Raw genomic sequence first — 17,517 nt, 5'->3', positions numbered from 1 at the left:
GAAACCGCGCTGAAGAGGGCTTTTTTGCTTTTCGCAAAAAAGGCCTGAACATTGAAGAGGCTGGAATTTTCCCAAAAAAGGCCTGAAACCTAAAACTGTCGAAGGCGACTGATATATTTTTTATATTTAATTGATACCTTTTTCTGCATACTACATTTTTACTTTAGGCTGCAAAAATTAGTTTTTCAAGGCGCGAAGCGCGCGCTATTGGCTGTTTTGCAGTCTCTATTGCTTCTGTAGCTTCAACTCATTCAATTTCTCGCTATTTTTTCTTTTCTGCGATTTTTTTCAGCTGTGGCGTCGCCAGTTCAAGGGTGGCTTCACCTTGCAATTTTCATCGCGCGTTGGCGACACGACAAAATTTGAAAAAATTGCATCTAGTACACGTGAAGGGACTAATTTGAAAGTAAAATTACAGACGCTTTGCGTGATGTAACAACTATTTTGGTTTATTATGCTTTTGAATGTTGATAAATCACTCAACATAATTTTAATTCGAAATAAAACGGAATTCTTGGATAACTTCAAAGTAGAAGTGACGTCGACGCAAACCTCTAGCTTGTAACAGTAAGTAGACAGATTGTTTGTATCAAACACAAACAAGATTTTTTTTTAATTGTTTAAAAAAAAAACAGAGGACGACAATTCCGTCGAATATAGAAGCGATATAGAACGCGCGAATACGATATTACAGGCAATATTACCCGTTGTTATCAGCAAATATTTTTCTGGTGGTTTTGATCATTCTTGTTGAAATTCACTCGGAAGGGTTACCGAGCAATTTCCGGAAAGTTTTTATTTGCCGAATTTTCCGCCCTTCTCTTAGCAAAGATTTTTGAGTGCAAGGCAAAAATTATTCTCTAAAATGGCCATTATTCTACAGATATTTTCTGCGCACTGAGTCACAAATTCTTATTTACACTCCCGTTTCTGTTCTATTCAGTTGAAAGGAAACTATATATTTTCAAACGATATATTATTATCCTTTATAGCTATTTGACAAAATAATATAAGATTTATTTCAATTCATCTGACGTCCAATAATGAAGAAGCGAATCAGAGCCGGTGAAAAACGGGACTAACATAACTAATAAGACTAAATCAGCAGTTATGATCAATGCTTTAGCTCGAGGAGACGTTGATAGCTTATGGTCCTTTTTTATGGGATTTGTGCATGGCATTTGTAAAATTCAATCTCAGTAAACAATTGAATTTTTCCTAGTTCCAGTCACCATGGCGGAAGTCACTTGTTTACCAGTTGGCATGACGTCAGTCGGCAAGAATGCTTACCCAGTCTCAACTTCTTCCGCCGCCGATAACGCGACTGAATGCGCCGAAGGTAACGGAGGAGGATGCGAGTTGTGTTAGGCCCGTTTTAAACGTCGTATTTTTACACGTGCCGAATGAAATGCAAATGAGCGAAAACAATAGACTTTTCTCATTTGCATTAGATTCGGCACATGTAAAATGGGACGTTTAAAACGGGCCTTAGTCAGTGTTATTTTGATGCCATTGCCAACACCATGATCATCGTCAACAACAACAACAACAACACAATGTGTGAACACAATGGGTACCAGTATATTGTGATTTGTTCACATTACAACCATGAACTCTGAGAAAATGACCTACCTGTTTACGGTATGTGTGAAAAGTACCTCGGAAGTGCCGAAAGACGTGTGCATACGAGGAACCAGTCACCTTTCGAGTGCAAGAGTATTACGACTTGACTCTGTGCACCGTCTTAAAAAACCTAAAAACAAAATAATAATGCTCACTGAATGCAGGTTGTACTTCTGACGAAATATTGGTCAAGGCTTCACCAATATTTCGTCAGCCACGGCCTGTCTTCTTCAGGGACTTAAATAATTTAAAAAACCTAGCCCAGCGAACTCCTACTGACGCACTATACTTGGACACCAAATGTGAACACGCGTACGACCGAAGTTCATCTCTCAATTTTGTCATATTTAAAGGAACCACGCCATGTGTTCTTACCGGCTACCGTGAAAAAGAGGGACAAAACGCTAATTCAGAGCCTGTCTCGCCAAGTGTGGAAGAAATGGTTCCCATAACAGAAGGATATCAGCACCTCACTTTCTATCCACCCATCAACTTGAAAGCAATTTTTGAAGGGTAAGATTCCAGTATCTTCAGGAGAACATTGAGAGGTTACAAAAAAGCCCCTACGTATTATTTCGGGTGGGCCTGATTCCAAATACGGAATAACTTTAGCCACTTCATCCTTAAGCAGTAGAAGTTACGCAGCTCGTACTAAGCTATTTCATGATATGCGCAGGTTCTTTCATACAAGTGATATCGTCTGGTTTTCCCTTGACATCAAGCTAAGTAGAATATATAAGGCACCAGTACAAACATTCGGCGCCTGAGAGTGCAAAACTACCCCCCGGGGGCTGGGGAACTCCCACATGAAAAGGGGTGTAAATTTCGGATTTTGGTCTCATTTAGGGTGTTCTGGGCCAAACGCAAGAAATATAAAAATATATATTTAATACTAGGTAAATATGGTCTCTTCTTAGGGGTCTAAAAAGCCTGGATTGGTATCCTTTAGGGGTTTAATTCAAAATTTTCGATGAGCATCCCCATCCCTTCATATGCGATTGCAAAACCCCCGGAGAACTACGCGTTTTAAGAAGTTTTTTAAGTTGTTGCCGCAAGTTGTTGGGCAGCTTTCTTCAAACGACCCTTCGAACCCGGCCTTCGAACAACCACAATTTAGACACAATGGATTACTCGGTTGTGTAAGATTCCGTATGTGTGAACTAGAAATACTTCGCGGTCTTTTTGATAACACGTGACGACGCACAAATTCCTTGGAGATGGGTTTGCAGGAAATTGATGTGAAGCGAAATTTTACCATTGTCATCCTCAAAAGGGCTCGATTTGAGGAGACTTCATTATTTACTGGTCTTTAATCGATGCCAGCGATGAATTCTGTGGATTCTGTGAACTCAGTGGTCGTTAAAGCCGCTTATAATGGGTATGGTACAGGTTTACCTCTCTTACATTGGGGTTGTAAACTTTCAACCTTCGATTTTAATCGGAGTTTTTCTTTCTCGTTCATAGCACAATCATGGTACTGTCAATGGAGACTCGGATCACTCTGGAAAAATTCTGCGATGACATGCGAGAGATATTCAAATTTCGCAATATAGAGGTTTTTACGGTGAAATGGCTGGACGAAGAAGGTTAGCCATGCAATGAAAAAGTCGTTCGATCGCGAGTTATCATGTAATTTCCCGGCTGACGAATGACATTTTATCGTATCGAGTTTAGTTTGTAGCTTAATACTTGTTATAGTGTCTTGTTTCTTCATACGCTCTGTTGGGGTTTCCGAAGCTTGATTATTAGTAAAATGACTCATCTACTGGTGTTTTGTAAATAAACAAATCTTGTCGATCACAGTGATCCACGGTGATCAACGCGAGCTTTTATAAAGGGATTTGCTTCATCACTGAGCCAAAAACAACGATCGTTCGAATGACTTTAATTACATGCATTGTTTTTCTTGCTTTTTAACTCCACTGTATGAAAACAATGGGATGATAGAAGAATGTTTAAGGACATAAAAACATTGATTGAAAAATTGTCACGAAAACCGACTCTTGGGAAACCCTAAAGGAGATTGTTATAAGAAAATTAAAGCATATGAACAAATAACATATGCAAATCCGGTGGCAGTTTCATTATGGAAATACATATTCAATCTAAAGACACTCATCGACCAGTATTATATATTATATATTAATATTTCTCTTTTCCTTACTGTAGACATTATAACATTGAGCTTTGGTTGCCATCTTGAAATTTCTGGAATTTGGCCACCATCTTTGAAAATCCATTGACCTTTTAAGAGGAAATTGAAATGTCCTTGTATGTTTAAAGCCTCTAACCTTTTGGAATTTTCAGTAGTTATTTTTGCATATTGATGCTTTGTGCTTTCTGCTCCATTTAAAGTGCTATTATGACCAAAAAAGACAATTTTTATTTTTCTTTGGATTTAAAAACTATGTTAACTAAACAGTAACTTATCCAAGTTTTAAGCCTTGATTTCAAAAAGACACCCGTTTATTTTAACTGGAATTTCTCCTGTTTAATGGTCTGCCATTACTAACGTTAAAATCTTGAGAGAGCTGGATTGAGGAGAAAATGATGTCAAAGACTCAATAGTTTAAGAACGCAATGCATGCTTTCGTGTTGCATATATAATAAGCTAGTGAGTAAGTGACGTCACTTTTGTCTAGATCCAACCCTCTGAGGTCCAATCAGTCAGTTTGGAACGTGAGTAATGGCAGACCGTGAAATCCAAAACTTGCACTCAAAGTAAATAGACTTTGATAAAAATTAAAGCTTAAAATTTTGCCAGTCAATTGTACTGTTGAGCAATGACAACTTCAAAATCTAAAGAAAAAAAGAGATTAATAATAATAATAATAATAATAATAATATGCATTAGTCATGGTCAATACCAAGCAAAAAAGAAAACACCACTTTTACCATGGTAACCACTTTGTCACCTCTATACTCCACCTCTCTAATTGCTCCCTAATTGGGATAAATAAATCATAAATATTCTATTCATTTGTGGGTTAAATAGGAGATCCTTGTACCATATCATGCCAGGAAGAACTTGATGAAGCTATCAGACTGTATGAGTTAAACAGAGACTCAGAGCTTGTCATACACCGTGAGTAATTTTGTTTACAATTTTTTGTTTCAATATAATTTTTATTTCATCTTCCACGTAGTTAATGTTCTGATAGTATGTGGGCCGTATTGTCGAATACATCCCACCAAATTTTAAAGTTTAGTTTTGCTGCTTCATTCAAATTTCTATTAGATATTATTAAATTCTCAACCTCGGTTAATGCATTTTTCGTACCCTGGTTTACTCGATCACGGTTATCAGCTCATATACCTTACATGTAGTTTAACCCTTACATGACAAATTGTTTTGCTAAGCATTGCAAAGCTAAAATTATTTTTGCTGGATAAAGCAAAAAAAAAAACGTTTTTGTGGAAAGTTTGGATCAATGCCAAGGTTTAGAAGTACGCGAAAAGGTAAGAAATGTTTTTGTGATGAGCCTGCGTCTGTCTGAACACCAGGTATTACACAACATTGCATCTTCATCAGGTTTTTTCAATTTCGCTCGGATTTCGTACTTCCAAACTTTTGGAGTTTAAGGAATTTAATAAAACAATATTATTCAATACACGCTTCAATGTTGGATATGAGACTGGTTATAGCCAACTTGGCACTACACACCTTGTTGGCTATTTGCCATCTTATATCCATCACCTTGCTCATGCTCCTAGATGTAGTTTTGTATGGGTGTGCTGATTTTTTCTGGAATAACCCAAGCTATTAATTTTATTCCTCATAATATGCGTAAGAAATAAGTTGAATGCAAGTGCATTTCGTGATTTATGGGCAGAGTGATCTTTCAGAAGTTCTCAAAATTGCACGAGCCGTAGCGAGTTATTACACACAACAGAATTATTCCATTATTGTGTTTCCATATAGCAACTTCTGTAATGCACTCTATAACCTCTGTTGTACTCTATAACCCTTTTATGCATTCCTCTTTCACCAATATATATCAGAAACTTGATATTCTGTTAAGTATATAATAAAGCCTGTAATCCAAGTTGATAGATCATTCATATTCAACTGTTATAAGTTGTTAAAACCACTGTTGTTTAACTGCTGCAGTGTTTAAAGGAATACCAGAGGAACCAGGTAGACTGTGTGATGGCGAAACAAGTAAGTTTATTTCGTGTTTCAAGACTACAATTAAGTGGTTCTTTTTATTGACAGTTTTTTTTTAAGAAGGGGAAAGGGGGTATGTTGTGATGCTTATCAAATTGCCTTGCATCTACACATAAAAGTTATTTTGTGGTTGTCGTGACATACAATGTACTAGTACCTGCGACTGCCTTGCTCCACAAAGAGCAACAGCACCTTTAGGGGCTTTAAATGTGGCAAGCAATGGCCATCCCTAAGATAGGATAATTCCCTTCTCCTCAGCACTTACCGGTACATGTATGTATGGCATGGCTTGCCAATCTCTGCAACCCACTCATAACCTTTCCTGTAGGGTTATACCAGTAGAGGCTGCATGCTGCCTAAGAAAATTTTCGGGGAGCCCTTTGGGCTTCCAACATTAAAGGTTAGTAGCCCAAGTTGTTTTTTCAAGAGCCCAGAATTAATTAATTCCAGCTGGGATCATATTTACAAGAAAGTGATGATGAATCAAGGTGCCCGCTTAGGCCACTTGTTCAGAAATTTGGTCGTCTGCGCTCGCAAATAAGGCGCCCCAGGTGATCGGGCGACCGTTGCAACCTTGCCAGTTGAATCAGTGAAAGAAAAAGTAGAGAGGAGGTGGAATAGAGGGAAGGAATGCTTAAACCATTGGCACCTCAAACACCTTAGGGGGCCCCCAGTTGACAAGTAAAATCGTCTGGCATTAGACAGAGTAAAATCTGTCAAGTCTCATTCCCACGACTCAATGGGTTAAAACACGTATTGTATAAAAACGCGTGTATAAGCCGCATCTTTTTGCCAAGACCATTGCTGTGAGAGAGAAGACTAGCTGGCATGGAGTCATGCAAAAACAACACTAAAAACCTTCAGTAAATAAAGATTGAACATATTTCTTCGACTTATCACTTCAACACTGAACACTTCACTGAGTGTGAGAAAATTCCGTGCTATTCAGAACTCATAAAGCAAATGGCTGACTGTTTTGTTGCCCTTGAGTACTTGCATGGCCTGTTTTAAATTTTCCAGGAGGTTGTTAACCTCTCGTTTCATACGTCTTTATAAACGTTATATACGCGCACAGCTGATGTCCATGTTGTTTACTGATTGCGGGAAGCAATCATGTGACTCGGTCCAGACTTCCTTCTGCAATTGACTGCATGGTTACTAAGTAAATGCCTTGAAAATGCCTTTTAAACAGATTTTCCAACAACTTTTGGGTAAATTTCACTGTTAATGTACGGCAAACACTGTAGGGTATAGGTTTTCGATTGTCTGAGTAAACTGGAAACACATTGTTTTGTTAAGAAATTTACTAATGAGTACCTGCAGTAATCAATTTCTGGAGGCATAACATGACATTTTGAGCCCCGTTAAAATCTGTGAAATGTACAAAATGTACATTCAATCCATGTACATACTAGCAAGGTTGCTGCTTAACGGTCACCTGGGGCGCCTTATTTACAAGCGCGGGTGACCAAATTTCTGAACAGGCGCTCAACATATCACAAGGTGATTCATCCTCACTTTCCTGTAAATTTGATCCCAGTTGGAGATTAAGTAATGAAAAAAGCGATATGGTTGGAGAGAATCAAACGTATGGCAGCTAAGCAAACGACTGAGCAAATTCCACAAGTTAACGACTCTTAAACTTGTAAACGTGTTCAATATTGCTAAAGGATTTCTTTGCGTTACCTCCTGGTGGTGCACGGAGACTGGGTCGCAATGTTATCCCAAATTTCGAAATGCTACGTCCATATGTTCATTTTGCGCACGCAAGGGCAGTTAAATTCGCACGTGTTAATTTGCGGAAAGTTACACAACAAAGGAAACATGTTCATCCCATTATAATTGTCCTGGTTGACCACAAGTACCGGTAAATGGTCTGGCTTGCTTCTAAACACTGGAGATGATTTTTAGCCCTGGTGGTAAATGATTAGAATAAATAAATACTGTCTTTTAGTTTGTAGAAATTAGATTGATTTAGAATACAGCTACATATACCATAAACTGATTAAAATTTAAAATTTAAATATATACACAGCAATATTTACATGAAACATACTAATTATATGTATATACAAACACATACAAACTCAACACACGCACATACAAACTACTTTCATACATACTGTACATACCAGTGAAGGTTTTTTTCTTTTTTCTTTTTGTAAATTGCTTAATAGTGCTGTTTTGGTATGCTGGGGGTAACCCTGCGATGGACTGGCATCCCATCCAGGGGGGAGTAAAAAAATACTCCTAGTCGCTTCATGCCACAGAAACCAGGATAAGCTCTGGCTCTGATGGGCCACTTGTAATTGGCTCCTAAACAGACTTTACTTTTTTTTGACATGTATGTTTTAGAGACCTTTAGTACATAATACAGAATCATTTGATGCAGGTATTGTTGACACGTTAATCAATGTTGCTTTAATGTCACTGTTCCTTGGTATCAAATATAGTTAGCTTTTAACGCATAACGTAAGGCGCAATAGAACGAGACAACATACGTATTGGCGTTTTTTGAGGGGAACGCTGCCTTGTGACTGGTTAGCTTATGCGACTTCCGGATTGCGTGATATAGAACAACGTCACTTATCTCCCCAGCACTACGAGCTGATTGGTAAACAGCACATGCTGGATCGGACAAGAGTATTGGTTAGCGAGTAATGTACAAAGGCAAACGAGCCAACAAGCTTGGGGAAAGTCGCTGCGCAGACTTAACCACACCTCGCAGGAGTGACCCAATTTTAATGAAGGCAAAGCAATAAACCCAACCCATCTCCAAAGGGAGGGAGGGAGGGGAAAAAACTTTAACAAATGCAAACAGCTAGTTGGTTTACTATAGAAGACAAACTGCCAAGTGAACCTTGGATGGCAAACTAGCTAGACTCTGTCTATTAAAGTAGCCAGTTGTACAGCTTCTACTATGAGCAGGTATGCATTACACATGCTCTTTAAAAGTTATGAATGAGGCCTAAACAGATTTGGCCAATGCAGGTGTACGTTATAAACTGAGATCTACGTGTACGAACGAAGTCTTTATGTCCTCATTTTATTTACAACAAGACCATTGATTTTATGACCTTGAATCACCGACTACAAAGAAAACGAAGATAACTAACGCAACATGAATAGCCCTTTTACTAAGGTGAAGTTCCATTAACCGTAGTTTACTGATGGGGCAGTAAAATCTCATTTAAAAATTTGGTGAATTTTGACAAATTAGTATTATCACCATCATCATCATTATTATTATTAGCAGCAGCAGCAGTAGTAGTAGTAGTAGTCATATTCCTATTGTTTGTGGTTTATTTGGTGTTGGGTCCTGCAGGTTGCATAATTTTAATTACTGTGTATATGTTAAATTTTTAATTAGCAATACTTATTGCCACAAGAAGCATTTTACTGTTTCATTATGGAAGTTAACTTTTAGATAATGAATTTTTGGTATCAAATGGCAGTTGTGCAGACTGAAGTGGTTTCTGAATTTGTTCAGCTGAATGAAAACATTTGTGTATAACCAGAAGAATTGGACTTAAAGCTTCAGGTTTGAAGGGAATCTACAGAGAATAATTAAGCACAAGAGACTTTGCTCAGTCATCGGATTTTTACACTGAAAATCATGTTTGTGGAATGGATAAAAAAAAGATGTTAAACATACTGCAGGAATGCTTTCTGTTTTTTGAACCTAATGTCCCACGGAAAACTGCAAAGAATGATTTGATTCTGGTGAATTCAAGTCCTTAAATGCTCTATTCAGTGGCCATCCTTCAGATTACAGTGTAAGTAGGCATCATCTATTAAAACATGGAAGATGATGTTTTGTCTATTTCTGGAATGTTTGGAGCTGGTGTCGTTGAAGAAGAAGAAGAAGAAAAAAAGATTCACAACAATGACCTGATTCGCCGTGCTTCTGTGCGGATCTTTAGATCCCTTAAACGGGTTCGTAGAAGTTTCTCTGGAAGCCTTAGTTCTATTATCTCACGGCAAAGTGTTGCTGCAGAAAATAACTGCCAGTCTCAAATTCCAAACACTTCAAAAGCTACCAGTAGACGTCCGTGGTCCTTTGCTTTTGGTGAAGAAGTTAGGATCTTAAGAACTCCAACTAGCATTGGTAAAATAATCATAATATTATTGATATTCTTGTAGTCTACTTAATTTTCATTTTATTGTTTTCTTTTGGGGAAAAATAATTTAACTTGCTGTAATTAAATTTGAAATTTTGAGTTTTGTCATCAATAAACAAAACCAGACAAAAAAGAAAATTAATTAAACTATGGCAGAAAATTCATTTTGGTCGTACGTGTACTCTGAAATGTATTTTACAGTTATTTTCCATTGTAAGCCATTGAATTCTAAACTGCCCCTCATTGACAAGTAAAATTGTCTGGTGTTAGACAGAGTCAAATCTAAATTAAGTCTCACTCCTTGGAGTCTGTGGGTTAAGGGAATTTTATATTATTTTTGTAGCGAATGCTGACATGTATGGCTAGTTTGGTTCTCATGATTATACATTTATTAATGTAATAAGATCACAGATGTCTTAAGGAAAGAGCGATACAGAACATTCTACTTGTTACTACTAGTGGTACATTGTGTCTTAAAATATTCAACATTGTGTGTCTGTTTTAATATTTTGCAAGACACTGTGGAATTTATAATACAAATTGTTTTTTAACTGTAGATTTTTAATCGGTTGACTCACTTATTGTATCTTTTGAGGCAGTGATTCCTGATTAATTTTAAGTTTATCATATTTACAGCTGTAGTAGCTTTGAAAATGATTGTTCAAAAATTATTGTTATGTCTTGAAATTTGGCAGTTTGATTGAGATTAAGAGGGAGTGATTTGTTATTTGCATCTGCTTCATGTAAAGCTGGTTAAATTGGGTTAAAAATTAATTCTTGATCTTTGATCATGTGTGCCATGTACAGTGTATGAGTGACATCAAGAAAAGAGACAGCCCAGAATAAAAAAAAAAATGGCATTTTTCATTATCAATTTTTTTAGCATAATATTCAATGGGCAGAGATTCTTAAACAGACAGGTGCATCCCAAATTTTCATTCAACATGGTAGTTTTCATTTTTGGTAAGAATTTACAAACTTGTTTTTCACATGTTGTAAATTGTCTTAAATTTTTGAATGTTATATCTGTTTAATGATTTTGCCACAAAAACATCTTGAGTGATCTAATGTACTTTGTGTATAAACAGTAGAATCTCTTTTTTATGTTTTAACTGGTATATAAATATTGTACATGTACATGTACAATGTATCATTCACCAGTGGACCATAAAAATCAGTACTGATATTTGACTGAATTCATTCTCCTGAATATTTTTTTCTTATTTGGACATGAGTGTGCACAATATGTGACCCAAGCAGATTAAAATTTAATTCGAACAAAAACACTGATACATCCTCAGTAATTTTATAAGGCAACAGAGGACAAAGTACAAGCAAAAAACAAAATTACTGATAAACTGTTTCATTCTGGTCTCTTCTTCCCTTTCATTTCTTCAGGAAATATTTACCGAAGGGGAGCAAAGAGGTGGAGAAAGATTCACATTGTAAATGGTCATTCCTTTGTTGCAAAGAGATTTAGCAGGGTGAGATTTAACATGTATCTATTGTGTTTTTTGTCTTCAGTGATAGTCATTCAATTATAGGGGCCCTCAATACAGAATAAGTAGATGTATTGGTGTTTTTGTCACGTTATGATGATTGCAAAATAAATTAATGTTGATGAGAAAGCCTGGACAGCAGCTAAGCGCTTTAAAGTACAGGAATCCCCTGAAATACAAAGCAAAGTAAACGAGAAAGACATGACACTGAAGCCGTTAAATAGGGCAAAATAGCACAATAACTATATTAATATACTACAAGTCAATGAAAATATTCACAGGAAGGGCAATCATGAAAAAACATAACCTCTGAAAATTTTTTTCTTCAGGTGTTGCAGTTGATTTTATAATAATATTACAACGTAGCTTCCTTCATTTTGTTTCCATCTGATTGTTAGTGTACCGTTGACAGACTTCTATTCTTAACAATTTGTATTCGCCCAATGTAATGGTACTGTATAATTACTGCGATTCTCAGTTGAGTATGACACTAGGGAAGTTTGGTGACAAAGTTTCAGCATTAAGGTTACCATGTTGTCAAGGGCAACTTGCTTTGTTTCCAAGGTTAACTTTTTGGGGGTTTGCATCATTTAACTGGTAACAGTCGCCAGTTTGAATTTAACCGTTACCATTTGTAGATTTTGGCGGGCTCATCACTCACTCGTGACGTTAAGGCCCTAAAAGTTACTCTTGGAAACGAAAGAAGTTGCCCTTGACAACATGGTAACAACCGAGAATCGTAGTATGTAGATGTTCTTTAGCAGGTGTTAAGGAAAAAAGTAGTCTTGTGCCTTTTTGTTTAAAATAATATTATTGCAAGATCTCTAGCCTGTAAATCTTGGCAAGGTGTGCAATTCCTGTAACCTACATGATGTATTGTCTCATTCATTTTGCAGCTTGCTGCTTGTGCATTCTGCTCAGATAGGATATGGGGTCTTGGAAGACAGGTACATGTATGGCATGCAGTGGTCAGTAAGGCATTTTTCATTATGCTGCAGACCAAAAACACTGAATGTTTTAAAACATATACAATGTATGATAGTTCTACTATTATTTTTATAAATGGTTAGATGTCTGGTGTGCATTAGTCAGTCACTTTTATTGTGGAATGCAAACAAAATCACATCTATACAAGTATTTTATCCTCAGTCATTATAAATTGCAGACTACAGACTGCAGATTGCATATTTAGTTTAAAATGCAGACTGAGGCCTAAACTGTCACATTGTTTGATACGTGATATATTAGGGTCAAGCATTGTCAGTCTTGAAAATTTCCTGCTAAGTCTATTTCCTTCTAAAGCAATTTTTAACATGGAGAATTTGTATTTGTTCTTTAAATCTGAAGCATAAACATTTGGTGACATACTTCACAGCTCACCTTAAAGAGAATTTGAATTAAAACATTTGACAATTGCCGATTGTCATATGATACAAATAAAGACACATCACCAGTTGTTTTGCTCGCATGTGTTCCAACCTTTCGGTGTTCGGCATGTCAGGGATTTCTGCTACAGATCATTTTCACTGTCATGCAACAAAAAAGTAAAATTGAAACCGTTCAATGAAAAAGAGTTGGAATGTTGTAGGAAACAAATTCATAAATCATCTCTCTGTGCATTACATCAAAACACCTTGCGATTTTGATGTTAGAATGTGATGACATCACTGTGAAAACCTTCTATTATTTGGTGGTTTTCATTTAACGTCATTGCTGCCATGTTGGTGGACAAAAACAAAAGATCTCTCATTAGCTCCTTTTGTTTCTCCACCAGCAATTGTACATTGCAGCATTGTCATATGTGTGTCTCAAGAAATTGGTTGAAAACCACCTATTGAGCGCCAGTGTGTTCTCATAACATCTGTGGGACCGATTTCGGAAAACCTTTTTTAGTATGCATGAATATAAGTTTGAAATGAGAGAGGCTGCTGTGGAAAATAGGAGGAAAGGAAAAAATTTCCAACATATCGAGCCATATATGAAAGCGAAACAACAGATTTTTTTTAAGTGGAACGCTTAATTTTTGAACGATTTTTAAACAATGCAACAATTTAGGCCTCAGTTTGCATTTTCAACCCAGACTGCAGTCTGCATTTTGCACCTAGTCTGCATTTTTATACCCAATTTGTAGTCTGCATTTTATACTGAATGATTTTATCCTCTAGCAAAACTCATCTTCCAGGAAGGTGTAATCACAGTTATGGTAAGCTACAGTAACTTTATTAACCTGACACTGTATTTGTCTTATTCTGGTAGGGTTACAAATGTCTGGAATGCAAATTGGTGGTACATAAAAAATGCCACAAGTTGATCAAAATCCAGTGCGGACAACAGATAGTAAGTGATAGCTTCCTTGTGAAAACAAAGTGTTGTCAATTATGTTGTACTCTTGTCACTATATTATTTTACCAACACATCTTTACTAATACACTTCCTCTTTAGCACTCAACTGGACAAACAATTCACTCATCCCTACCCCCTATTGGAGCAGTTGGTACAAAAATACCTCCAGCAGGGGAAGCCCCAGGCCCCAAACGCCGTAAGTTCCTTTTACATTCTTTAGAAGTAAGTTAGCAGTCTTTTAATTAATGGTTCCAGTGAATACTCCAGCTCTTTGCCTCTTCAACTGAATGAAAGAGGTTTATTGTAGTATTCAAAGCCCTTTGAAAGCCTGCAATTGTGTTGACTTCTGCCTTCGTCAGTCACACTAGTGTTGCCTTGGCCACCATATTGGATCAGGTAGATACTTTGTGTAACAGGTAATTTAGAGTTCAGGGCAGCCTCATGTTATTCGTCGTGTCACAGAGAAAATTAGATTAATTCTTTCGCCCTAAAGTACCTAAGATTTAAGAAATTGTAGAAGATCATTGAAACACTGGTGAAGAGGACAGTGAAGAAGACAACGTAGTAAGCAAAGATCAAAAAGAGATTTCATTGAAGAACGACCTTGTTTTTTAGAGTGAATGGCAGGCGAAATACTTATGGCTTGCCTATGACACCAACAAAAAGATTACAACCTGTAAGATCTGTCTTGAGGCAAACAAATCAAATACATTTACAATATCGTTAAAGGGTCACCATTGCAAGAGTTCCAATTTGAACGTTCCTTGATGAAATGGACAGAGAGATCACAAAGGATTTTTTCCACTCAAGTCATGGAACAAAAATAACTTTGTCCTGCTTAAGCTCCTGTAGGGCCCCTATTTTTCAGGAAAGGGGCCAGGGCCCTGGGACTCCCTAAGACAAAATCCTGGTGAGAACACTGCATTAGTTTGAAGAAAATAAAAAAGACTCTCTGAAGGCAGAGCACATGTAAAGATTCCCAACAAACTAGATCAATGTGAGAAGCAGAGTCCAAGAATCAATCCTGGGACCTATTGGCAAATGTCAAGAGCTTTCACCAATGCACCAAGCATGCTTGTTTCTCATCCAGGCTCCAAGACCCAACAAACTTTCGTAGGAGGCAGTGTGGCCCTGTGGTTAGGGCGATTGCCTTGAGATTCGGATATCCCGGGTTCAAGACCCGTTCTAATCACTCGTTGAATTTGTTCCTGGTAGTCCCTGGTTCAACTTCCCAGCTGCACTTTTAAATAGCCAACTAATTTGCCTCCAGCCAGTTGGGATTCTTAACAGTTGTTGGTGTGTTCTGTCGTTTCGTTGATTGTGTTTCATTGGCCCTGAAAAGCCCCTATGGGAAGCGGTCAATTAAGTGTGTATTGTATTGTACAGTGTATTATTGTAAACTGGAAACGTAACCAGAGAAATGACTTCCAAAAAGTATCATAAAAGTTATTAATTTTATGAATGCTAGAATACACGTTTCACTTTACATGTTGCGTCTCACACACCACATACTGGTAGCTACATGTACTGTACTTGTAATTGCCAAGCTGAGTGCCACAATAAATTATCATGCAACAAAAACAACTGCTCGTCAAAGGTCACCTGTCTTTTTCCCAGGCCCCAGTGGTGTGGGCGAAAAACATTCCACTTCTTTGGTTTTCACTCAGTCAGTGGAAAATTCCAAACCTTTTACATTTCATCCTTGGCAAACCACTTTTTCTGCATGGTGGTCACAGGAGGCTTTTTGTAAATGCCTGCTTAAAATCATAAATAATTATGAACATGCTACATACATTTATATTGATTTTAGGTACTTGACTAGTGTTTGTGTGGCCTCAGTGGTCTGTAATAATGAGTTGTGACTCTGCTTTGAACACTTTTATTTCTTTTTTTTTTTTTCAGCGAGTAGTGACAGATTAGCAACTTGTAAGCATGGCTTGGTTAGTGTGGATTACAGTCAAGCCTCCAAAGCTAAGGAGGCATCATCAGGAAGCAACTTCTTGATCTCTCTTCATGACTTTACACTTCTTCGAGTTATAGGGAGAGGCAGCTATGCTAAAGTACTGCTGGTCAGTTAAATTATCAACACAAAATTAATGAATTTACGAGCTGTAGGCTAAAGCACTTGGCCTACATGTATAGCTCACTTACTTGAAATGAAGTAAATAAAAATAATATGTTAAATAATGCTCATTACACAATTCAAATTAAGATACAATGTGCATGCAACATCATTCATAGCTCAGTTTGAGAGGCAAGCCATTTGCTTTTTATAAGGGTGCTGAAGTGGAATTCTAGACCAATGATGCAGATAGAGTTAATGAAATCTGAAACATACAATTGCGAAATAATCCAGCCTTCGTATGTACCTTGCAAGCTTGTTCAGTCATTTTACAGCCATTCAAAGGGAAATATTGTTAACTTCTATACTCCTATGCTATGATGACTCCATACGTACCTCTCAGACTGCCCTGTGGACTTGTAAGGAATTCTGACCAGAACCAATCAGCATACTTGTAATTACTATTTTACCAGGTACTTACATGATTGTATTTAATGTAAGCTAAGGTACATTTAAGTTCTTCTAACATAGTTATATAATTACATCATGTAAGCTTTGACAGCTGCAACACTTGCTATAAGAGGTTTCTTATTGTCTTGAATTATGACAATGCTCAAAATATTGACTAATGTGAGACTATCCCTAAGTCTGTAGCCAATTCGAATTTTGTTTGTTCACAATAACATTCTTCTTTTTGTTAGGTGGAATTAAAGAAAAATAAGAGAATTTATGCCATGAAGGTTGTCAAGAAAGAACTTGTGAATGATGATGAGGTGATGCAATGTGTATTTTTAATACTGCAGTCATTGTTATATTAATAAATAAAATATTTAACAATAACTGGATTATTGATCAAGAAAGACTTAATTACAAATAGTACACACAAAGAAAGTTAGAAAAACTGTTGCATTACTTTTTTGTCATCCTTTTCTTCACTGTAGGATATTGACTGGGTACAAACAGAAAAGCATGTTTTTGAACAAGCATCTAATCATCCATTTCTGGTTGGACTTCATTCGTGTTTCCAGACATCAAGCAGGTGTGTAAGCTCCTTTGCTTTAGTTTTGCATTAGTGTAATTGCCAAAGCTTACCATAGATTTTTGGTTATAAGGGGCAGCATTTTTTCTCAAACAAATTGCTTGTTGGCCCCAAATGCAGTCTAAACTCAAGATGCGTCTTATCGCCAAGTATCTTCTCACAGCAAAACCCATGCATCCCGCCGTCATCTTGTATGTTAAACTCGACCCAGTCTTCCCCTTACTGCGATTCCAAAATGGTGGCCTCACACCAACGTTCATGATGAGGGCCTTCAATTCTTAGCGTTGTACAACAAAAACACCCACAAGAAAGTACTACCTAATAACAGCAGGATTTAAACTTTTTTCTCTAAGTTCCAGTTGATTTTCCTTCTGCCACTTTTCATGACTTGCACTGCAATCTTCAGTTGAGACAGCATAACTAGCAATGAGTTGAGTCACAATTGAGAGTAGAGATCAGTGGTTTTATTTCCCCACTTAGAACAAACAGATGCTTCTCTTTCTCTTTTACACATCCATGCTCTTGTATGCGTTGTTTTGCAATTTCAAATTCATAGTTTCATTTTTCCAGACTGTTTTTTGTGATTGAGTTTGTCAGTGGTGGTGACCTGATGTATCATATGCAACGACAACGGCGTCTACCGGAGGATCATGCAAGGTAAG

The 17,517-nt window shown here is 37.1% G+C and overlaps 1 protein-coding gene across 2 annotated transcripts in view; it reads left to right on the top strand.

Moving 5' to 3' along the window:
- Window positions 1-454: 454 nt before the first annotated feature.
- The window catches only part of LOC138051183 (protein kinase C iota type-like), a 21,842-nt gene continuing 4,779 nt past the window's right edge, over window positions 455-17,517 (top strand). Inside the window, exons 1-14 of one of the 2 annotated variants that reach the window (XM_068897343.1) lie at window positions 455-567; window positions 1,223-1,339; window positions 1,977-2,136; window positions 3,088-3,209; window positions 4,619-4,708; window positions 5,735-5,785; window positions 11,311-11,396; window positions 12,308-12,358; window positions 13,668-13,748; window positions 13,854-13,950; window positions 15,657-15,823; window positions 16,518-16,589; window positions 16,758-16,855; window positions 17,426-17,512. In XM_068897343.1, the coding sequence (XP_068753444.1) occupies window positions 1,234-1,339; window positions 1,977-2,136; window positions 3,088-3,209; window positions 4,619-4,708; window positions 5,735-5,785; window positions 11,311-11,396; window positions 12,308-12,358; window positions 13,668-13,748; window positions 13,854-13,950; window positions 15,657-15,823; window positions 16,518-16,589; window positions 16,758-16,855; window positions 17,426-17,512 (1,268 nt within the window). In that variant the 5' untranslated portion in view covers window positions 455-567; window positions 1,223-1,233. Of the gene's footprint in view, window positions 568-1,222; window positions 1,340-1,976; window positions 2,137-2,812; window positions 3,002-3,087; window positions 3,210-4,618; window positions 4,709-5,734; window positions 5,786-11,310; window positions 11,397-12,307; window positions 12,359-13,667; window positions 13,749-13,853; window positions 13,951-15,656; window positions 15,824-16,517; window positions 16,590-16,757; window positions 16,856-17,425; window positions 17,513-17,517 lie in introns of those variants that run through there. The other variant, XM_068897344.1, reaches the window with a different exon arrangement.

Source organism: Montipora capricornis, chromosome 6 (assembly GCF_036669925.1).
Source record: "Montipora capricornis isolate CH-2021 chromosome 6, ASM3666992v2, whole genome shotgun sequence".
NCBI lineage: Eukaryota > Metazoa > Cnidaria > Anthozoa > Scleractinia > Acroporidae > Montipora > Montipora capricornis.
This window is presented reverse-complemented; position numbering and strand designations above follow the sequence as displayed.